This window comes from Mytilus galloprovincialis, chromosome 1 (genome assembly GCF_965363235.1).
Source record: "Mytilus galloprovincialis chromosome 1, xbMytGall1.hap1.1, whole genome shotgun sequence".
NCBI lineage: Eukaryota > Metazoa > Mollusca > Bivalvia > Mytilida > Mytilidae > Mytilus > Mytilus galloprovincialis.
In genome coordinates this window covers 31,792,685-31,817,758 of record NC_134838.1, presented here as the reverse complement: position 1 = coordinate 31,817,758, position 25,074 = coordinate 31,792,685, and the positions used below count along the sequence as shown (strand labels likewise).

Sequence of the window (25,074 nt, the reverse complement as noted above, 5' to 3'; positions counted from 1 at the left end):
CCTGCGCTTATTGTAGCACAATTTCAAATCATTTCAGTTATCCTAACTTCAAGTTTATGAGCAAAACATTTGTTTGTTTTCAACATTATCAAATATCACAACGGTAGAACGATTTCTATCAAAATCAAATCCAATTTATGTTTTCCTAGCACAGTGCTAAAAATATCGATTGAATTCGTTGAGGTATTTAATTTTTTTGAGTAAACCCTAAGTAAAGCAAACAAAAAAAATCAATGCATATACGTATGATATACGCTATAATTAGCTTTTAGAAGTTGGCTATAATTATGTATGATGTTTTGTCATATAGCTCTTCGACTGTTATAGTTCTTATACATTCTTTGTCTTTCAAATATTTCGGCATTAAGCTCCTGATGAAAATAAATCCAGAAAGCGATTCGGAAGCAAGCAGTTATAATGTGTTGTTTTTTTGTTTGTTTTTTTTTGAGAAACTTAAGAACTTATAAAAAGAAGGAATACTTGGTTTATGTTGGCCAATGCGAATTCTTGTAAACGCATCATACCAAGTTGCATAACAGAACAACATAAGATTAACAAAAACTCAATTTGAAATGGCTTCAGTTGATTCATACGATCGGCAGGAAGCACACATAAAGACCAAAAACAAAAAGTACTAATCCCAAATGTACTTGCAGTTACTGAACGCAAGTTCAAGGTAAAGGATATAAATAGATAATGTTCTCCCAGACGTAAATATCAATCAAAGTATATAAGCCAAAGGTATGAATCTCGCTGTGTTACGTTCTTATATAGAAAGAATGCTCTGAGCAAATTGATTATTAGGTAAAAATTTAAAATACATAAGAACTAAACAGGGGTCTAATTATAAAGAAGAGTCAAACTCTGCAAATAATAAAAGAGTCAAATTATTGGAAATTTCGTCGTTTTGTCATCAAGAAAATAATCGATTTTTTCAAATGGGAGTTACAAAAATTTTTATGCATTAAAACTTTTCTGCATCAGAGAAACTTTTAAGTAGAAATTTGGTTCTGCCCAATTTTGACCAAAGCTTTGCAGACTCTTGTTTGTCTTTTCGTCATTGTTTGTGTTTTGGCAATGGTGTTGTCGAGTTTTCATTTGTCCCTTTGTTAACATCTGATTGATTTCTTTTTTCAATATATAACTTTTTCCATTTTCACGTTTCACAGTTAATATTTATTGCAATGTAACATGAAAAGTCTTGTGCATGTCTCATAAATACTTAATAGATATACATCAAATACAAACGAGACTCAATTGTTACAATTAATTAAAGAGATGTTAGATTGATCACTCTATACAACAAATAGATGTTATATGTAGAAGTTATTTATTACTCATGTGTTTGTATTACTTATATATTTGAAAATATGAAGAATCGTGGACTGTAAGAAAAATTGCTGACAAATAGTATCCACGATAGGGAATAAGAAGATTACAAGATTTGTGTATTGCAGGAGTATTCCCACTCAATAAATTACTCTACAGACAAATATTGCTATATGAATGAATAATCAACTATCACTGAAGTATGCCCCGAAACACATCATATTTGGTTTTCATTTGAAGTAAAATGTAATAAAGCTCTCTGCTATGGAAATTGTATACATCTACATAGATGTTATATGTAGAAGTTATTTATTACTCATGTGTTTGTATTACTTATATATTTGAAAATATGAAGAATCGATGACTGTAAGAAAAATTGCTGACAAATAAGTCCATGATAGATGGCCAAAGCTTAGTTTCAATGAATATCATAAAATTCTGTCGTCATTTCCATCGTTTATCAGACAAACACTGTCTGGTTCAGATGAAATGTGATGATTTCACAATAATCAGAATGGATTGCCAGTTGGCTTTGTGTGTACAGCAGAACAACAATTAAGAATATTAATTTTACTGTACCAGATGCGCATTTCGAAAATGAATGTCTCTTCAACGCTTTCATTTTTGCATATCCAGTAGCTAATACAATGGATGTTAAAAGTGAAGACAAGGGAAAGGCGTCAGAGCTCACCTATGGAAGATATATTCTTAATTTCAAATGATTTCAGAAGAGAAAACAATGTGTGTTGAAAATTAAAGAGACCATCTTGAAACATTGGATTTGTAAAGGAAGAGAAAGATTTGAAAATACAGCTTTTAGTATATGAACTTTCTTTCATTACAGGTTGTTGATTTCTTCATAAATAAAGGAGTCCTGGGACTAAGTAAGTCTGCATCACATCGGGTTTGGGAATATAAAGGAGAAAATGTATGTCCAGATCACAGTGAAAAATTTGACAACCTTTATTGTTTGCTTCAAGTTCCAATCATGCCACCTACCATTATGCTAGAAGTTTGTAGTGTCATCCAAATTTCATATGAATTACAGGTAAATAACCAATTCTAGTTTTTAAACTTATCTCGTATGAATAACTGATAATCAACGGTTGTGATTTCCAAAAGATCGCTAATGAACTATCCGATTATCGTAAAATATACAGTAGATTTTTTCGTCCTTAATGAACTTCAATTAATTAAAGTCATATGACACAATTGTCTGGTGATATTAATGTTTGGGAAACTATTGACACAATCATGTAGCACGTTTCAAACACGTTTCGTTTGTTATTTTATTTTTTGAAAAACCATTTGTTTATTGACTGATGTATTCACATTTTTCTTTGGAAATCATGAAATGCTATCTTCATTCCACATTTGTTTACTTATTCTGACATCAGAGTATTTTCCTTCGCATTGGGCTGTGTTTTTGCACAATTTCATAGAAAGGTGTAATGGCTAATGTCACTGCAAACGAAAAAGCTGTCGCCGATTAAGAGTAAAGAGAGACAATAATTTAATATTAGTATACATTTGTGAAGATTAAAAAAAAATTATGCCTAGCATTTTTTGTTGCTTAAAAAGATGTTGCTATATATTAATGCATTCATCAACAGGTATGCTTAATAATGGCTGATAAAGGACAAGTTTTAGAGCTAGACTTTCCCATTACTGTGGCTACAGCTCCTTACCGTGTCACAAATGCACCATTCCCTATCTTACAATATGGTAAGTATAATATAAATATACAAATGGATTGATTGCTGCTATAGCCAGTGGTCGATATAGAAAAAAATATCACATTCTTAGTGAGTTTAATTAATCTGAGTTACTAAAATTAAATCTGCTCAGATTCATATATATATCTATATATGTGTTGGTAGTAATCTGCAAAAAAGAGGCCAGGAAAAATGGGGAATGAAATTAAGACGATCCCAAAGGATCCTTCGAACTCATAAGTCGAAAACAAATTCATAGTGCCATGGCAATAAACGACGGAATGACAAACAACAGTGCACAAAATACAACAGACTGATCAACACGAACCAAACCAAAATTCGAGAGTGATTTCGAGTGCTCCTGAGTAAGCAAGTCCTTCTACATGTGCGACACACTTCATGTTACTGATATGAAATAAGTCTATACGTTATTTCTTGTGATTAGGCATCAAGCATCAAGCAATAGCGGATTTGTAATTGACTCTTGCGTAACCATAAGACACCCCAAATTTTAAAACTATATCGGTCACGTAAATTGACTTACTTTAAAAATTGCATGTTACATAGTCAATACATGTATTAAAATGATTCTAGACACGACTAGCCTTTACAAAATCTTAATTTCTGACAGTATTTCACAAAAATATGAAACTTTCTTTTGACATATCTACTTAAGTTGAATTGTATTTTGTTGCTAACGATTACTGTTATTTGCATTTTTTTTAACAGATCATGCAATTACAAGTGTTGAAGGAGGCATGTATGTCAGTTCAGAATTCCAGCTGGGCCAAGTGTATATAGGAGAAGGAGAGGAACCCGACGATGAAGTAATATTGTACCGACCTGTCTATGTATGTGTACCTCATGAGAAAATCATGGTTACAAATATAGATAGGGAAGGTCATATGAGTCGAGCTGGTTCTAGAATTTCTATGACTCGACTGAATGACAGAAAATTCCAGTTAGAATCTAGATCGTCCAAATCCCGGTCTGAAGAAATTAAACGAGAGGACAGTATAACTGATTCTCCGGTTCTAGAGAGGAGTAGAACATTATTGAGTCCTGATAGTGCAAGTATGGACAGAGGTAGTGACATTGAAGTTAACAAAACTCCATCAGAAGATATTTCAAAGTCGGGACCAGAAACGCCTGTTAGTGTACCGGAAACGCCTGTAAGTATTCCGGAATCGCCTGTTAGTATTCCGGAAACGCCTGTTAGTGTTCCGGAAATCAGTAAATCAGAGGAAGTGACGTTACATCTAGAGGACATGGATAGTTCTGTTACTGATCTAAACACTTTTAAAAACTGCAATGGCACATCAGTTAATGCTGATATTTGCAAGGAAAATAGTGAAAGTGTGGTGAACGATTGTATTGTTAATAAAACGGTAAAAGAAATTGTAGAAACTCCAACAGAAGATTTGAATGACAGTACGGAAACGTCAAATTGCAAAAAAATGTATGCAAATGATGAACCTGCAAATATAAAGTGTGATCATACACCAGAAGTGATCCTTGTTCGGTCAGATCCAGAAACGGAAGAACCATCAGAGAAAACCTAAACGTAAATAGAATGTAAAATTGATTGAATTATGATGGATACTTAAAAATAACTAAAAAGCTTGCTATTTGAAAATATGGATACTTGTGGTTTAAATCCACTATGAAAATCTATTTTCAGCAATTTTGTATACAAACAATGACGGTGAAGATTCCATACTTGACATCAATTTAAATGTCACATATATTCATTGATGCCTATTTGATACATTTGTTGTTTTCTATATTTCTACTATCAGAGCACCTTAAATATTGTAGCGTATTTTTATAGTTGTCATTTTTTCATGACAAACGTTTTCGTTATACTATCAATTTTTAACCATGTGTCGTTAGTCATATCCATTAATTTAAAGACCTATCAATTTAAAACCCAAACCACAATCAAACAGAGACAACACGAGTATATTCAAAAAAGTTATCAAAGGCACTAGGATTATAATTTAGTACGCCAGACGCGCGTTTCGTCTACATAAGAGTCATCAGTGACGCTCATATCAAAATAGTTATAAAGCCAAACAAGTACAAATTTAAAGAGCATTGAGGATTCAAAATTCCAAAAAGTTGTGCCAAATACGGCTAAGGTTATATATTCCTTGGATAAGAAAATCCTTAGTTTTTCGACACGAAGACAACATGCAAGTAACAATAATGGTATATAACCAAAACCACAGAACACAAATTGTACGGACTTCTAATTTCATAAACTAAAGCCACTCGACGAGAGCCAGCAATGAACAATAATTTATTTAAGTAATAATTTAACAAAATCAAAAATCTATGAAACTAATAAACTAAAAAAAATATACAAATTTCAGTAGTCGAAATTTACAATTCAAACAGAAATAGTTACCGATTTCAAACACTATATGAAAAAATAATTAAAACTGGAATTGAGATCCACGTTAACATATTTTTAGGATCAATTTCTTTAAAAACAAAAAAAAAGAGGATTTATTCACAAGAATGAAATTAGAGAAAAATATCATCTGTTGTATTAAACGGTTTTGTATACAAAAAGAAACTCAGAGAATGAAATTTTATAAATTGTTTCAAAAATTAAAAGAAAGAATTGCAATTGTAAATATTTTGTAACATGTTAAGTCTATGTTTCTCTCTTTAAATTACTGAATAACTTTTTTTTTAATTTATTGCAATGACTATTGAAAGATTATATATTGAAAGCAAGATATCTCAGTCACGTAAAACAGTAACAAAACACATTCATTGTGACACAACGCTTTTGGTTTCGTTATGAAATATAATAAAATACTTTCAATAAGATATTAAATATATCAAATAAGATTTTTCTTTTACCTTTTTTTTAATATTTTACTACACTTATCTGCCTGTTCGAAATTTATATATATAATTTGAATGCAAATTTTTATACTGTTCATTTGATATTATCTTAATTTAACAAAACAATCCACAATATGTAATATCTATTTATTTGTAACATTCCCTATGTTTAATTCATATTATATATGTTCATATATACATTTTATTATCACTATACCATTGCCAAATCGTAATGTAAAAATATTATGTGAATGATCGATGAATTGGGTCGATTGTCAGGTCCAGTTTGCCGAAACAAACACCTTACATGTTGTATCAATAAATGCACAAAGCTTCTCTTTCGTTCTCTTTATAATTGATTCGTATGTACTGTAAAAGAGGGGTGGTACATGAATCATGAGAAATCATGATTAAAGACAATTCATCAAGTTAAAATACAATGACACGTGTATTTTCCCAAAGTATAACCTTTCTAACTGTATAATCACAGTATTCTGATGTGCATTGTGGTATTTCTGGAATACATTTCCGGTATGCAAGCATGGTAAACTTTTGCAAAGACAATATCAAAACGTTGAAGAAGCACAGGAATAAAAAAAGGATTAAAAGTTCAGCTTTGAATTAAAAAGTAATCATTGTTTTTAAGGTAACTGGTAATCTAGTTTCTTTGTCGATATTATTTACTACAATAAAATAATTCATAAACAAAACCAACGTGATACACAAAAAGGGTCACATGGAATTTCGATACTCAAATGGACAAAATATAAAGAAAAGACAAACAGCTTCCGCAAAACGCCACATAAAAAACCCAGAAATAAACTTGATGCTACGGACTGGTTTATAGTATCTGCTGAACTAGTGACATCTTGATGAAGTAATGGCTATTTATATATTAAAACCTTGTGCTAAAAATTAATTTCACATGAATTTAGAAGGCCAGAAAAGCGTTTTATCTACATCAGACCCATATATAAGTGGCACTCGAATCAAAACTGATATAACACTAAATTAACTATGAAGTGGAAGAGCATAGAAACCTAAACAATATCCCAAAACTCTGTCTAAATGCGGGGATAATCGATGCCTAAATTAGAAAAAAAAACCCTCAATATTTCGATTGATGAATAGTTACTTCGTGTATAGAAAATGACCGCATGAATGATATCTTATGTCAATACATGAATGCTAAATGTCCACCAGCAGTGGCATATACATGTAAATGTAGTGGTAAAAACTAATCAAATCAAAGATACCAAGGACTTGAATGCAATATGTCTAGAGAGAAGAACCTTTGTGTTTCTAATGATTTTAACATTTAACAACCCGTTTAATCCGTCTGAAGGAGGCATTTTCAAAAATTTACCTGCATAAAGAGTTATTGACGCGCAAAGATTCATTAAATAGGATTTGGGGAAATTTGAAAAACCGATCCCATTTTCAATAACTACAGCTCTGTTATCTGCTAATTTTGTTCCGTTTCATACTCCTGTTGTGTGTTGCATTCCAGCTTCTCTCTTGTTTTACGTGTTAAAAAATGCATAAACAAACAAAATTGAAGTGGATTGATTTTATAGGAAATATCAGCTTACAATATAGACATCAAAATTGTTAGGATGATCAATTGGCTTTCTGAATAGACTGAACGGATTTTAAACAAAAATTGGATAAACCAAAAAATAATAGAGTCAGAAATATCAAATATCATGAAATTTAAGCAAACTTCATCAAAAGATGTTTATATTCTTAGGCAAAGAGAACGGTTCTGGTTACAAGGCTGGAAATACACTCGAAGACTAACAGTTCATCAACAGAGGTATCGAACCAGTGGTGGTAATAACACCATACAGTGTCAATTCTACTGCATCAGATGCTAATTTCGATAACTAATGCCTTTTCAGTGATGTCAAATCATTTAAATATTTTAAACGTTGAAGAGCTGATCAAATATGTTTTTCCACTATTCACAATTATGCTTAAAATAGTTATCAAAGGTACCAAGATTATAATTTAGTACGCCAGCCGCGCGTTTCATTTACATAAGACTCATCATTGACGCTCATATCAAAATATTTATAAAGCCAAACAAGTACAAAGTTGAAGAGCATTGAAGATCCAAAATTCCAAAAAGTTGTACCAAATACGGCTAAGGTAATCTATGCCTGGGATAAGAAAATCCTTTGTTTTTTCGAAAAATTCAAAGTTTAGCAAGAGGGAATTTTATAAATGAACACATTATTGATATTCATGTCAACACTTAATTGATTAAGTTTTGACTACTGGGCTGGTGATACCCTGGAGGACGAAACGTTCACCAGCAGTGGCATCGACCCAGTGGTGTAAATAGTTATCAAAGGTACCAGGATTATAATTTAGTACGTCAGACGCACGTTTCGTCTACATAAAACTCATCAGTGACGCTCATATCAAAATATTTATAAAGCCAAACAAAGACAAAGTTGAAGAGTATTGAAGATCCAAAATTCCAAAAAGTTGTGCCAAATACGGCTAAGGTAATCTATGCCTGAGATAAGAAAATCCTTAGTAAAAAACATTCTACAAAAGTTATAGTGGTACAAAGTTTCAAACATGTACAAGACATATAGTATGCAATATAGTAAACGCATGTATTCCACATGGTTCGAAATGTTATACATGCAGTTGGTCTATATGGTCCAAAGTGGGGTGTATGCATGGTAGAAATCGGTGTTATAATCATGGTACGAAAAAGAAAACGTTTAGTTCGAAAAAAGTAAATAACTTTAAATATCAAACTCTAAGGAAAATTCTAAACGGAAAATCCCTATGCAAATGGCAAAATCAAAAGCTCAAACACATTAAACGAAAGGATTACTACAACTGTCATATTCTTTACTTGGTATTTTCTCATGTAGAAAATGGTGGATTAAACCTGGTTTTATAGCTAGCTAAACCTCTCAATTGTATGATAGTCGCATGTAATTCCAATATATTAAAAAAAAAAAGAAATTATTTGTAAAAATATAAAAAAATATGGGTGTATGATTCAACATTGTGTTAAACTCTTATTAACAACAAAACAAGCATACATGTCAGCAAAGATTAACAAAAAAGCATATAGACAAAAAAGATTAGGAAAAACGAAAGACAAACGTACAATAATTCACCATAGCACAATAACACACTAACACAATAACGGGATTGATATTTACCGATCCACGGCAGATGGATATTGCCATAAATAGACTACTAAACAGTACGTTTTAATTTACAAAGACAAATAAAAGAATACTATGACACGTTATTGAGAGGTCAGTACCTAGAATAATACTTCAAAAATCGTCTCGCATGTCATAGCTTCTGGTACTGAGATGACTGCGAGTGTCAAATTCGAGGTATAAGTCTTAAAATGAAACAGAGGCAGCCCAGTCTCCTGCTTCTTTACTTTCTAGTTCTAGGGGATATATTGATGGAATCCAATCAGAAAAATTTGGATTGTTATTAGGAAAGAACATCATCAATATATCTTAATGTAAAATTAACTGATCTGGCTTCTTTTATCTTCTTTTTTTAACAGCGTCTGAAGGAACTCCGATTTATATGCAAATGGAAAGAGGTCGGCACTGAGAAGCACAGAGTTCGTTCCCATAGGTATGCCTACGACTTGCTGAAAATGTTAATCTCCAATTTTCAAAAAAATGTTGTCAATAAGAAACTCCAGCATACTGATCACTTGTTCTTCTGTGTGTCAAGTTTTTACCTTTTTGCGTACTATTTACAAAATATGCCGTTTGGTATCCCAAAGTAATTTTATAGTGAATGCTACCATTTTTATGCTGAAAAGCATTGTGGATTATTTTTATAGACGATTTTTCAATTTTACATGAGGAATTGTGATATGCAGGATTGAAAAATCAAAAGTTTGTATAGAACTAAGTTTTTAGAAGGGTCGAGATTTAAAATTGTCCAGAAGTTCTTTCAGAATCCACATATGGTTAATACCACTACGAGAGTAAATAGGTTCACAGTATGACTGATCCTCTTTCACTGTTGAAAGAATCACTGTCAATCTTATGGAAAATTCTTTAGTCGAAAATGCATATGATCCGGCAATGTACCGTTGTTTGTATTGAATGTATCCAACACAATCAAGGTAAGTCCTCCGAGTTGCTGTTCATTGTAATGTTCATTGAAGTTATGAAGAACTTATGGTTCACCAAAATCTCGTCCTTGTTCAAGTCACAATGTGTTTTCTCACGAAAAAAAGTAAATTTCCACAAATGCTTAAGTATTTAAATAAAATGAAAACAAAATGAATGGTATATATTACCACGGGATCTGAACCCCTGTATCTGAATCATCGTGGCAGAATCGACTGCACTGTGTCTAGCGCCCTAGACACAGTGCAGATCTAGGCTATATAAAAATATAGGTGTCCAGTACTTTAGACCACTAAAAACTATGCTGTATAAAAATATAGATTACAAAAAGTATGTTAGTCGTATATTTCATATGGGTTTGCGAATATAAAATGATAGCAACATTCCTTGACATCCGTAAAAAAGATGGTCGACTTTCACTGAATAATTCAAACATGACTATTTAATATTAGGGTCCAAATATTTAAAATTTCTGTTCATATAGTGTTTCATCTGGAACAGGGATCGGCTCCAACCCAATTTGCGTTGAGTTCTTAGTGAAGAAAAATTACTACGTAGATGACCACAGAAAAATTATTACGTAGATGACCACATAAATGCACTGGTAGTAAGGAAATGTGGTATGATTGCAATTAGACAACTGTCAATACAGACCTATGAACAAAGAAAAAAAGGTTGATGTGAAATTAATTCACAAGAAAGCAAAACAAAATTTTAAAAACATTGATAACGTATCAATCTAACAGTACCTTAAGTTACTTAAAGACTATTTCGTCGAGAAGTTCAACCGTAGTGGGATTTTGTTTGACGATCTAAACCACAAAAGGATGTGATAGTCTTGACTATACGACTTAGATCACCGAATATACGTGTTTCGCCTTGACATAATCACAACAGGTACCATAAACATGGAGAAGGAACAGCTTGCATGAACGGGGTATATGTAGATTGTGATATTTTCCCGTGCTTTATAAGAGAGAGAGAAGCTACCAAGCTTGTCAAGAAAAATATATAAGTCGAGAAAAACAGAAAAACATCAGTTGGCAAAATGCTGTAGAAAAACACCCAAATATTTTGGTCAGAAAATAAGAATATAGAAGTGTAACTGAAGCATATAAACTACTATTTTTAAATTTCGCATGAATTTATACACAAGAAAACATCGAATACGTGAAAAGAAATTAAAAAAATAAAGAATACTTACATACACAAAGAAAACTTCATTTTGATTCGGCATAGCATAAAACAGATTAACATAAGCTATGATAACCTTATAAAGAATATAAACAGGTATAAAACAGAGCATCGTGCACATATATATAAAACATTTAGCTGAATAAAGCCAAGTAACAACCAAGATGTCTAGCAATCTTTTATATAAAAAAATAATAAAGTTATAAGACAATTTAAATAGAACCGTTTGACCAAAAAAAAAAACCAAACAAAAAAAAAAAAAAAAAAAAAAAAAAACCAAAACAAAACAAACAAAACAAGCGGCTCGTGTGGTAATTAAATGGTTCTACGGATTGTTTAGGAAAAAAAGATTGTTTCCAGTTTTTGGAGAAAAAATAATTTGTTTTTGTTGTTTGTTTCACCCTTAGCTGCCACTATATGTAATGCTAAAATTGAAAGTAAAAAAATGTTTTCGACATTGAGTTGTCGCAAAAACAAAGTTTGTACGGGAAAAAAATCCATAGCCCCCCCCCCCCTCCCCCTCCGAAAATCAAATGGTTGATGCCTTAATTGTTTGGATTCATCTTCGAATGAAGATATTACCCGGTAAATTAAGTATTTGGATTCATCTTCTTATGTAGATATTAGCTTGTCAAAATCAGGACTACAGAACGCCGATGATAATATATTGTCATCTATGTATTTATGCAATGGAATCTGCCTAGAGTAGGGTGCTCATTTTCGCCATAGTTTTCCATGTTTTCTGCAGTTTATGTTCAGGTCTTTATGTTGTTGAAGTAAACTGATATTTCTATATGAAGATAACATTAAAAGCAAAATATTCTTAGCTTAAAAACGTGTTTCTTTGAAAAAAAAAAAATCATCGGAAAAGTTATATTAAAGGCTATTTGAAATTTCCTGGTGTTTTGTCAAAGGGGGACACATATTCGCCTTTATTACACACCCATTTAAACATGTTAAAACCAAATATCGGCATCTTTAAACAATATTTATCAAATCAATTTCATTATAGATGAATAGCAGACATTTCAAAGGTGAAAAGATCTAAAATTTAGGGCAACCAGTCAAAGAATTACTAAGAAATACTTCTTTGAATTCGTGTTTTATATTCAGGAAATTGACCGAAAATCATTTTTCGTTTTTCGGTCTTTTGCGGAAAGTGACGAAATTTTGTTTAAGTTTAAAAAAAAAAATCATAATTGTTTTAAAAATATAATTTACCGGCATATTTCTTCCTTTTCAGCCATCATTTGAAGTTTTTACACCTGAAATTATGAAATGGCGAAATTGTGTCCCCGGCGAATATCGCCGCCCCACTCTAGAGCACAGGGGGTGGGGGGGGGGGAGGTAACTTCGATATTTTTTTGGTAGGGGTGTGCCTTTTTTGCCTAAAAAATGTACCCATTTTTAATTAATATAACATTCACTGAAATTCAGTACCTATAGTTATATAAATATTTAAGAAAGAATGACCTATACTTATATACAATATTTAAAATATGACCCATGCTTATATAAGCACTAACTCATCATCACTCATAATTCATAAATATACCAGCTACCCTTAAGTTTTTATATATGAATTGACGTCGTTTGGTGCACATATATTTATCGTTATATCAGGGGCGGATGCAGGAATTTTCGAAAGGGGGGGTGCTAACCCAGGGCAAAGGGGGGGTGCAGGGGGGGTGCAAAACATATGTCCCGATACAAATGCATTGATCGGCAAAAATAAAGGGGGGGTGCGCACCCCCGGAACCCCCCCCCCCCCCTGGATCCGCCACTGGTTATATATACGTATATGTAGATCATACCCCAAATCAATATACAGTTTTCAAACGTAAATGCATTTTAATATAGGATGTCATTCAAAAGGAGGGTCATTTTTATATAAAATCTCGCAAAATTATGACCCATATTTTTGGCACATCCCCGTATACCCAATAATAGGAAGTTACCCCCCCGTGCTCTAGAGTAAAAAATATCGTTTATAAAAGCGTTTGACAAAAGAGACCCAAGAATAAAACCCTTTGGTACACCTTTCTGGATGTCAGCGCAATTAAATAGTCAAATTGATTATTTTTCAAATTTAAAGATTTTTTTCTCCATTATTCGGTCATATTTGATTGCCATTACTATAAATGTGCGTGCTTTTTAATTTTTAAATATGAAAAAAAAACAGTATGCTATCTGTAGAAAAGTAGTGGTGTAGGGGAAGTAACTCCAGTAGTTGTGACGTCACTTTATAAATGGCGCTCTGCATTTGAGCAACTTCCTGTACTTCAAAGTTGGAGAAAATGCTTATTGCTGATTTCCTTGATAATCTTAAATCTATTTTATGAAACAGAAAACGTTATTTAAGTGGTGCATGAACTGTTGCAACCAAGCATAGAACTTGTTAAACCTATAAATTGACACAAATTATCAATCAAGGTACTGGTGGTTGAATCAGGATGTTTATTTATTTTGTTGAATATTTATGAGATACATTTCTGTGTTCAGTTGGGGAAGTGAAATAAGTAGCTATAAGGAAGAAAAACAAGTTCATCCATCTTCTTACTTTTGGGTAATCACTTGACAATTTTTGGTTACATTTGTGAACTTATCTAAAAAATAACATGTAAATATTCATTACTTATATCAAGGTAACTCTTTCACTTTTACTGCATTACAACTTCCATTTGCATTAGCATGACTGCCCATCTTGCAATTTTACTGTTTTTTTGGTTAAGAATTGTGAACATTGTAAATATTTTAATGATGGGGCAATTTCATCATGTTCTGACATATAAAAACTTGCTTCAAGATTTTGATTGAAATGATTTTTTTTTTATTTCCTGTTTTGAAAATTAATGTAAAATATTCTGCATTATGCTTAGTCCAAATTGTGTGCTATGTAAGTAATGTAAAAAACCAATGGCAGCTTTATATGACAAATATTTGTTGGTACATTTGTTATAGACAGACGGAAGTCATAAAAAAGACGACTATGAAATTAGTGCACTTTCCCGTACATTTCTTATGTCATTATGCTCATGTTATGTCACAGTAGGAACGGATTGTCCTGATGTCACTAAGGCTGGTTGACCTGGGGTTAAACATTACAACTCATTCATAAAAAAACATCTTGAGATTGGTGTATGTCATATATATGTTTCCTGGACAGTTTCATGCTTGCTATTGCTTTTTGATTCCCATAGAAAATCCATGATGTTCCAGTTACACGCTGTTAAAACTCACCAGTGAAAATATCTAATGCTTCAAATCCCAAGTCCAAGTGATTTTGATTGTTGAATGACATCCAGAGATCAAGCATCACAATAACCTCAAGTGGAGTGACACAGAATCCAATAACAATTTTGTTTATATGAGCACTTAGTCCTAAGTAACAGAAAACAATGATAATTAAAATCAAAATCAATAAACTTATCAATTAAATTTGAAATTATTAACTTTTTTCAACATCATTTTAATTTCATATTATTATGAATATGATTTACATCAGAGCATTACCCTGCATTGCCATTTTGACTGATGTTGCCATGTACACATGTAGTAGTATAGCATTCCATCTCCCATACATTTGTATATACAATGTATTTAGATACCTAAAAGGTTTATTAAGATAATGGACTTCCTCCCCTTTCATACATATACATGTACAATGTACATAAGAACTGTCCTACAATGTAAATTAATAGGATAGAAACTGTTTCTGGCAGATTTGGGATATTAAATTTAAAAAAAAAAATAAGATGTGGTATGATTGCCAATGCGACAATTCTCCTCTAGAGACCAAATGATGTGGAAGTTAGTGTAGCAACTGCATATGTGGCCTTCAACAATGAGTAAATCTCATACTGTATTAAAAGTTATAAAAGGCACTGAAATACTGAAATGACAAATGTAAAACAATTCAAACTTTGAAACTAATGGCTTAAGTGGCCAGAATGTGGCTTGGTAAAACATTGGTGATTACAAACAAAGAACAAAAACAAATGTAACAGTGGCGTTGTTTTGTTCATAATTAATGCTTTTGAATGGGGACATATGGTTGGAACCCACTTTTGAAAATGGCTGGATTTGCACCTGTATATAATATGGTATTATGCAACAAACAGCAACAACTGAATAACAGGATTCTGACTTGGGACAGACTCAGTCATTCACTGTCAATCTGGTTATACATGTTTGCATGCATTCAATCCTTACCTTAGCTGCAGCTATAACTTTATCAAAACTTCATGGAGGTTTGTATACATGTATGAAATGGTTTTTTTTTCCTGATGAAAGGACCCTTTTTTTTTTGCAGTTACATGTATGTTGAAAAAGTATAAAAACAAACATATTCTGAAAATAGGAAATTAAAGAAGTTTTATTGCAAAAAAATACTTTAAAAAGACGCCCTCTTTCCATCACAAAACAAAGTTTTAATAGTATTTTTTTTATTCTCCTGGTTACCCCACTACCACCTCCATGTGGTGAACAAGGTACATAGGAAGCATATATAGCAGTCAAAACTGGTCTTTTTTAAATCAATAAATTTACCTCTAAATTGGGCCTATATATATTACATACAGGTATTTTGAATTGTACAAATGAAATGCCGATTGGCTAACATGCAAAACACTGTTTCAACCGTTGCCAATGCAATGGATGATGTTGTAAATGCTGAAGACATGGCCACAAACAGCCTTATAAATAGTAAAAATGTTTTGTTGTTTTTCCCCATACATTACAAACAATGCAACTAATGATTTTTATGCCCCACGTACAACAGTAGAGGGGAATTATGTTTTCTGGTCTGTGCGTCCATTCGTCTGTCTGTCCCACTTTAGGTTAAAGTTAAATTTAGTTTTTGGTAAAGGTAGTTTTTGATGAAGTTAAAGTCCAATCAACTTGAATCTTAGTACACATGTTCTCTATGATATGATCTTTCTAATTTTAATGCCAAATTAGAGTTATTACCCCAATTTCACAGTCCACTGAACATAGAAAATGATAGTGCGAGCGTGGCATCCGTGTACTGGGGACACATTCTTGTTAATTACTGCGTCACCATAAGTTCAGTTGATTGTGAATGCTTTACCATGGGGACTAAATCTTTTCCCGTAATCAAGTTTCAGATTTGAGTAATAGCATTTTGCATGTGTCTAAATTACTGTAAATTCAGAAATTATTGCGATTTTGTCATTTTAGACTTATTTGTGATTTTAATTTTTATGATTTACAAATGTACATGTAGAGAAAAATCCTGTTTAAATCATATAAAATATTTCAAAATGCGAGTTTGAATTATTGCGTTTACAACTCTGTCACATTTTTCACAATAATAAAAACCTTGCAATAATACCTGAATTTACAGTAAATTATGATTTTCTTTCATTTGATATTCTTAAAATTCTTTTCAGACACAAATTGATTGAGATGCCGGGTGCTTTATTTGTATACCAGGCACTGCATGACTTCACGCCTTCGGAACAAACCTCTGATCCTGATGATGAAGAAATCCAGATAGAAAAAGGCGACACTCTTGAAGTTAAAGGTCCTATTGATAATTTTGAACACCCAAATATTTGGTTGAAAGGGAAGAATGTTACCAAAGGTACAGAAGGACTGTTTCCTGGGACATTTGTACAGTTTATTAAAACTATAGAACAGTCTGAAGAGCCAGTGGAGGGTAAGTACTATAGAATGATTCAATATGATAGTTACTTGTGCAAGTTCACAGACATCAGACTAATTGAAAAGATTTAGCCCATACATTATGATAAAATCATGATGTTTCAGCATTAAATCATATTTAAAAGGCCTGCTCTCAAGGTCAAATATTCTTGCTATATTTAAATAACGTTTTCCTGAAATTTTGAAACTCAATTTTGGTCATCTGTTGAGGATCTGACAGCTGGATATTTTTTTCTAACTTTCAGATTTATTCCAGACATCATGACATACTGTAAACAAACCTGTATCAACGGTTGAAGATTTTGTACATTCTGTGTTAATTTATGTTCATTATTTTTACTCCTATACCAAAAATATGTTTTAATCATGGTTTTTAGGATATGTTTTGTCTGGAAAATACAATCATTTCAGGACCCTTGAAAGTTGAAGAAGACTGCACTAGAGAACTGGCCCTTGTCATCTATTATTAGCTCACCTGGCCCGAATGGCCAAGTGAGCTTTTCTCATCACTTTGCGTCCGTCGTCTGTCATTGTCGTCATCCATTGTCATTAACTTTTACAAAAATCTTCTCCCCTGAAACTTCTTGGCCAAATTAAACCAAACTTGACCACAATCATCATTGGGGTATCTAGTTTAAAACATGTGTCAACCAACCAAGATAGCCGCCATGGCTACAAATATAGTCAAATTTTAACAATTTTTTGTAAATTTTTGTAATGTTTTACAAAAATCATCTCCTCTGAAGCTACATAGACATATTTAACCAAACTTGTCCACAATCATCATAAGGGTATCTAGTTTAAAAAGTGTTTTTGATGACCTCGCCTGTGAACCAAGATGGCCACCATGGCTAAAATAGTTCATTGGGGTAAAATGCAGTTTTTGGTTCATATCTCTAAAAACCAAAGCATTTGCAGAAAATCTGCTGTAGATAAAATTGTTTATTAGGTCAAGATCTATCAGCCCTGAAATTTTCAGACCAATAGGGCAACTTGTTGTTGGGCTGCTGCCCCTGAATTGGTAATTTTAATAATTTTGCAGCTTTTGGTGATTATCTGGAATATTATTATAGATAGAGATAAACTGTAAATAGCAATAATGTACAGCAAAATAAGAACTACAAATAAGTCCGCTTGACCAAAGTGGTCAATTGACCCCTTAAGAAGTTATTGTCCTTTATAGTCAATTTTTAACAATTTTTACAAAATATTTTCCACTGTCACTTCTGGGCCAATTTCATTATAGATAGAGATAATTGTAAGCAGCAAGATTGTTTAATAAATTAAGATCTACAAACACATCACCAACACCAAAACACAATTTTGTCATGAATCCATCTGTTTTCTTTGTTTAATATGCACATAGACCAAGGTGAGCGACACAGGCTCTTTAGAGCCTCTAGTTTAACATATAACGAAAATATGTGTGTGTATATATATATATATATATGTATAATATACTTTTTTTTGTACAGTTGGTAGTGCAATGATCACACAATCATTTTTCATATTGAATTTAATATTTTCTTCAATGTTATTGAATATAATTTTTTCGTATTAAATATATATTATGTCCAACTGCAATTACAATAGGTACAGAACAGCTGAATTGTCAACAGGCACAGTTGAGAGTAACAGTAAGAGTTCCTGGACTGCAAGAACAGAAACGAAACAAAAGTTTTCTTTGATAGTTGAAGTTTTATCTTTGTTAGTTATATATGATACAATTACTAATTATATAACTCTGTGCTATTTTAAATCATTATGCATATAGCTCATACTCTTGCCAATGATAATTTTCACATACCAAGTATATTATTATTGTAACGTTTTCGCTCTGTGTTGCTATAGCGTTTTCGTTACCCTGAAGTGAAACTCTGACCCACTGACAAAACTAGACAATTCGCCAGACAAACTAATACTCGGCAATAAATACTGTTTCAAATGACTGCTCCCTTGGGTTAACTCAACCCTGTAATCCAATAGGTGTATTTAAAGATGCGTTGATTCAGAAGACAGAAATAAATAATTCGTTTAAAGTTAATGATTTAATGAAGTGTTACTATGATCAGTTATATATATATATATATATATATGTAATTCAGACAATTTCAATATTGTATCTCTTTTTACATCAGATCAACACAATAAATAACACTTAAATAGTATGCAAGCTAGTGAGTACTCTGGTCAAGTTCTATATACACATGTATTAAATAAACAATCTTATTAACAAGTAATTATAGAAATCTCTATAATTATATAAGTTATGTCGACTTCTCAACAGTTGCGACTCCGGGTTTTACTGTCCTTTTTGTGAATATTTGACTTCGTAATATATATGTAAAGAATCGTTAATAATTGCAGTTTCTATACTATTGGTATATCGAGTAAATAATACAAGAATAACTTTAACTGTTACTTTCTCTGAAGAAAAACTATATTGACGTCTTATTGAATAGCGACTTTAAGACTCGAGACTGTGTCGGTGAGTCTCTGTATAAAATATGGAATATTTTATATTTCTGACTTTTCTGTACCAGTATATAACTTTTTGTACGTCTAATGATCTCTAATCTTTAGAGTCTCTTATAATATAAAATTATAAATCTATGTTTTACATAAAGTAAAACTCTGACAAAATATTTCCTAACCTTTTAAAAGTGCAAGACTCAAATTGTAAGTTACAGTGAAAAAGGATTTATTATTAGGCTTGTGATTGTAAGCAACCTTTTGCCACGGTAGTCCGATCACGACTAAAGCGCTCACTGGTAGTGCAATATATATACAACAAAAAGACTTAAAAGACTTCATATTGACGTCAAAAGCGACTCGAAAGACTCTATTTCAACGTAATATTGCCGTTCAGGACAGTGCACTTTGACGGTTTACGGTAAAGCGACTCAAGTAAGCATGGCGGACATTACAAGGAAAAAGAGAGACTCTGAGTCTCTAGAAACTTGACCCGGTTAACTAATTCACTCAATATAATTATACATAGAGATTAAAACAACATAATACAATCATCAACAAATATATAAAGGTAGGTCCAGTATAAGGAAATTCTGTATTTACACTACAAAAATAAATAGAAAGGCGACTCAGTTTCAGGTGGGACTTGACGTTATTTTTATCTTTGCACAAGTTCCTGTTTATAATGAATATCTAAGATAACTTATTCTAATAAAAAGAAACATATTCAAAAATTTGTAAGTATCCAATACGGTTTAAACAGAGATTTAACTTGATAAAAAGTGAAAAGGGGGAGGGGACACAAACTGTTGAACAACGAGGCCGAAATCCGTTACATTATGTTTAAATTTCAGGTCATTTCATCAGTGTTTGAAATGTGAACTGCTTTAGAAGTCAGAAATAATGTTATTGTTACTAGAACTATTCAGTTTGCGAAGCATAGCAATTATTCTAATCATGGCCTTTTTTTTTTATGTACCACCTATTCCTTTTAGAATTGCTAAAACACCCTGTTTCTCATATATCTTGTTATGGTAGGATGAGGTGTTTTTTTTCTTATAATCCTCAAGATATGTTTTAGATTGTGTGCAAACTCCATTTTTACAGTTTTACTATACTCTCTTCTTAGGAAACAGGAAACTGGAGTTTATTTGATACAAAAAAAGTTGTATTTCTGAGAAAGGGTAGTGAAACACAATTTAATGTAATTCTTTGAAGTCTGTTCTCTATACATGTACTGTTATATATATGATTGAGGTTATTGTGTGAAATTTTAAATTACACAACTTTAATTAGTGACTGGTCACAACTATCAATTTTAGATTAGATCTTTCACTCTACTTTGTTATATTTGATTGTTACAAGATGTAAGATCTGAAAACATCCCATAATAGTTCATGTTAAGATGACATGTGCACCTCTAGAGTTGAAATGCTATAGAATACTGTATGGGAGTATTTCAGTGTCGACTAGCATGACTAGGGATGTGGTAATATTACTAAGAAAAATTAAATAGTAAATTTTTACTGTATTTCAGCTAATTGATGTATAAAATTTTTTACTCCTTGATTTTCACTGAATTTAAAGGCCAAAATTTCAATAACAATCTATGAGGAATATTATTTGATAGACATGACAGCTTGATAAAATGAATGATTATTTATATTACTTCCAACCTCTAGGATTGACAATTGACTTGATTGAAAGACAATGATTTCTTGTACAATGTTACATTTTCTTACTCAACTAGAAGTACATGTACATGTAAAAATGTTGGTCTAGATAAAGTAGACAACAATATGTTGCAAGGATGTGTTTACAATCTGATCAGTTTAGTTTCCACTTCACTGGTTGTTATGCTTCATATTGTACAAGGAAGCTTTTAAAATGAATACATGTATTCATACACACGCTCATATGCTTGAAAATTATTAAACCTAATTTAATTCTAGATAAAAAAAAGAACCATAAACATGACAAATTCAAGCAGCAGTTATTTGTTTCAACATTTGTTTAAAGAGGGAAAGTGTATTTGAAAAAAATTAAAAGAAGTGAAGAAAATGTAGCATTCTTTCTAACTTTGTAAAGTTAGAGTTATTCCTCTTGGATCATGTGTAAGGGTTAACACTGGTACAGTTCATGTTCATGTGCATGGTGAATATGTTTCTGCTTGTGTGCTTGTTTTGCTTTGTTTGTCAGACAATGTTTTGATTAAAATCACCTGACCCTCACATGTAAATATAATGTACTCCAATGTCTGATAAAATTGTGATAATTATGTCTGCTGCCCGGCATGACTCATTCAATGATGTTATTATCATTATTTTGATAAAATTTATAAAAGTACAGATTTATAATAAAAAAAATTAGGATTTCGAAATGGATCCAAAAGTAAAGTAATATTTAAATGAAAGATGTAGACAAAAAAATATGAAAGAGTACAACATATATGATTCTACCCCTGATTAATATGATATTATATCATATTAATCAGGGCAGGATCCAGAATTATGAAAGGGAGAGGGGCATATTTACATAAAACGGATTATATAAAGGTGATTTAAGTAAGGAGAAAGTTTTCTGGATGATGTAATTTTATGCTAAAAGCATATAAATTGTGAATAACATGATAAATTTATTTAAAATTGGCGATTGAAGGGGTGGCATACTCTCTCTACGTGGCCATGAATCTGCCACTTCTATTTATTAACATGGGATGCAAAAGTGTTTGACAAACTTTTCAGTTATAATTTTATAATTAAATTTGAAAACAAAAATGAATTTTAAATGTGTATTACATCCTGTTATAAGTAAAATCTTTTCAGTTCAAAACCAGGATGGTAAAATCAACTCAATTGACATATTATACACATAAGTTTTGACAGATGACTGATGTCAATAATTAGGAGTACGAAGATTAGGATAGTGAAGCTTATACACTTCATGTATATGCACAATTTGCACATTATATATGTCAAGGTTAAGGGAAACAGAGATAAAGTCACATGACAAAAAGGTCACAATTAATTACTAGTAAGTAAGGATCATCCAAAGCTTAAATAAAAATATTTAAAAAAAATATCTTTCAATAAGAAAAATTCTTTTTATAAAAAAAGAATAAACACTTGTTTAGAATCATTCCATATAGTGTAGTCATTAGTGCATTCATTGGGGATATAATCTATGTCAGTAAAGGGATGAATATCTCAAAACGAGATCATTCCCATATCATAGATAAAATTTCCCATATCAAAGAGGAAATTTCCCATATCATAGATAAAATAAATGTGATAAATAGGAAATTTAATATTTTTCATGTGTTGTACCTTAATAACTTTGAGTAAGATTGGATAATTTGTATACTGGAACTTTCACATAATTGATAGAATTGGTGAAAGTGAGGTGCCATTTGATTTTGATTTCCCAACTTGTCATTCCAGAGTTAAGGGGATAATAAAAAACAAATTTAAGACATGCACTAGCTCTGGTAGACTTACTTTGGGGTTGATGAATGTGACTCTTTGGATTTTGATAATTTTCTTGTTTGTCTTTCCAGAGTTATGGAACATAAAGAGTTAATTTTTGCCCCTGATAATTTATCCTGTTACAAGTTTTTCAGAGCCATTATTAAAGCTTCTGATTAGATATCTCTGTATTTTTTAATTTTTTTCATGCCTACATTTCAATGTGTGTGTCACTTTAACGATGTTTACTTGATGTTTAACCAAATTACACTGGTTATGGTCAGTTTACAATTACAGAAATAACAGTTATTTGCCTATATGTCTAATTGTTTTTAGTTCAAATAGGTCATTTAATGATCTTACTCTAGTAGTCAGTGTGTTGATATCTTGTTAATGGAGATAGGATCTTGTTATAATGATAAGTTGGTACCTGGCACCTTACCTCTCTAGTCAACATGGTACCAGTAAGGTTATGGCATGGTTGCGCTCGAGTTGAAACGAGTTATCATTTCTACCAAACATTGCTGTTCCATAAGTTGTTTACTATTTATTTATGCATTGGTAATAAGATTATCGATTAATGAAAACTCATAGGTCTTGTCACTGCAGCCAATTTATCAGTTTATAATCTAATGCATTCTGGGTAAAATATTCAACAATGCACACCAATATGTTGGGATTTGTTAAATTTGAACTTATAAGAGTGTATCATCAATGGTGTACAGTAATTCAACTAATTGTCACTTTGATGTATGAAAATTAGATTAAAATGCACAATCCTTTTAATTCTGAAATAACAGTCATTTATTCTTTAAATTTTTTAAAATGAAACATTTCATTAGCTGCTATAAATCCTCTGGAAGCATGTCAAATTTCCATGAGAGAATAATGTATTTGATTTATACATCATTGAAAGTTTTTTTAAATGAATTATTGTAAATTTGAATCAAGTTTGTTAAAATATAGATATGGTAATCAGCATACCAAAGTATAATTGATATGTAAATAGACCAAAGATCCAGTTATTGACCCTACACTAGTACTGTTAGCCACTAGTCAAATGTTCTAGACTATTAAATTTTATTCAGACTAGTTAGCATTTTCATAACTTAGTTTAGACACATGTGAAAGAAAATTTTAGAGTATTGATCATTGGACTTAGTATTCAGAATAGATTTTGGTGCAGACTAGATATTGCCATCACTAGGCATCTATCATGTATCAGCATTGTTGTACCGAAACTTTAGAAAATCTTTACTGCTATAAACAAGATGACTAATCTTGGAAAAAAACATGGCCACTGTGGCTGAAAATAAATCATTTTATATCACCATCTTTGAAATTATAACAGGTAGAGAAATAATGGTCACCTCAAATATAGCATATTATGATCTTCTGTTCTCTTCAAACCATTCCATCAGTCTGACATGGTAATCATAAAGGTTAAAATGGCATCTTCTTAACACATTCCTTTTTTAGCTCACCTGGCCTAAAAGGCCAAGTGAGCTTTTCTCATCACTTGGCGTCCGGCGTCCGGCGTCGTCTGTCGTCCGTCGTCCGTCGTCGTCGTTAACTTTTACAAAAATCTTCTTCTCTGAAACTACTGGGCCAAATTAAACCAAACTTGGCCACAATCATCATTGGGGTATCTAGTTTAAAAAATGTGTCCGGTGACCCGGCCAACCATCCAATATGGCCGCCATGGCTAAAAATAGAACATAGGGGTAAAATGCAGTTTTTGGCTCATAACTCAAAAACCAAAGCATTTAGAGCAAATCTGACATGGGGTAGAATTGTTAAACAGGTGAAGATCTATCTGCCCTGAAATTTTCAGATGAATCGGATAACCCGTTGTTGGGTTACTGCCCCTGAATTAGTAATTTTAAGGAAATTTTGCTGTTTTTGGTTATTATCTTGAATATTATTATAGATAGAGATAAACAGTAAACAGCAATAATGTTCAGCATAAAATTACATCATCCAGAAAACTTTCTCCTTACTTAAATCACCTTTATATAATCCGTTAAGTAAGATTTACAAATAAGTCAACATGACTGAAATGGTCAGTTGACCCCTTTAGAAGTTATTGCCCTTTATAGTCAATTTTTAACCATTTTTCGTAAATCTTAGTAATATTTTACAAAAATCTTCTCCTCTGAAACTACGGGGCCAAATTAATCCAAACTTGGCCACAATCATCTTTAGGGTTAGTAGTTC

General features: G+C 31.9%; 2 protein-coding genes across 5 annotated transcripts in view; both read left to right on the top strand.

The window, feature by feature from the left end:
- Nucleotides 1-6,239, top strand: part of LOC143071568 (uncharacterized) — a 52,839-nt gene extending 46,600 nt beyond the window's left edge. For both annotated transcript variants that reach the window (XM_076245962.1, XM_076245971.1), the window contains exons 6-8: nt 2,174-2,377; nt 2,943-3,054; nt 3,774-6,239. In XM_076245962.1, the coding sequence (XP_076102077.1) occupies nt 2,174-2,377; nt 2,943-3,054; nt 3,774-4,606 (1,149 nt within the window). In that variant the 3' untranslated portion in view covers nt 4,607-6,239. The remainder of the gene's footprint in view (nt 1-2,173; nt 2,378-2,942; nt 3,055-3,773) is intronic.
- A 7,237-nt stretch (nt 6,240-13,476) lies between these two features.
- LOC143071556 (phosphatidylinositol 3-kinase regulatory subunit alpha-like) overlaps nt 13,477-25,074 on the top strand; it is a 144,247-nt gene continuing 132,649 nt past the window's right edge. For 2 of the 3 annotated variants that reach the window (XM_076245948.1, XM_076245930.1), the window contains exons 1-2: nt 13,477-13,669; nt 16,648-16,916. In XM_076245948.1, the coding sequence (XP_076102063.1) occupies nt 16,664-16,916 (253 nt within the window). In that variant the 5' untranslated portion in view covers nt 13,477-13,669; nt 16,648-16,663. Of the gene's footprint in view, nt 13,670-13,689; nt 13,803-16,647; nt 16,917-25,074 lie in introns of those variants that run through there. The other variant, XM_076245938.1, reaches the window with a different exon arrangement.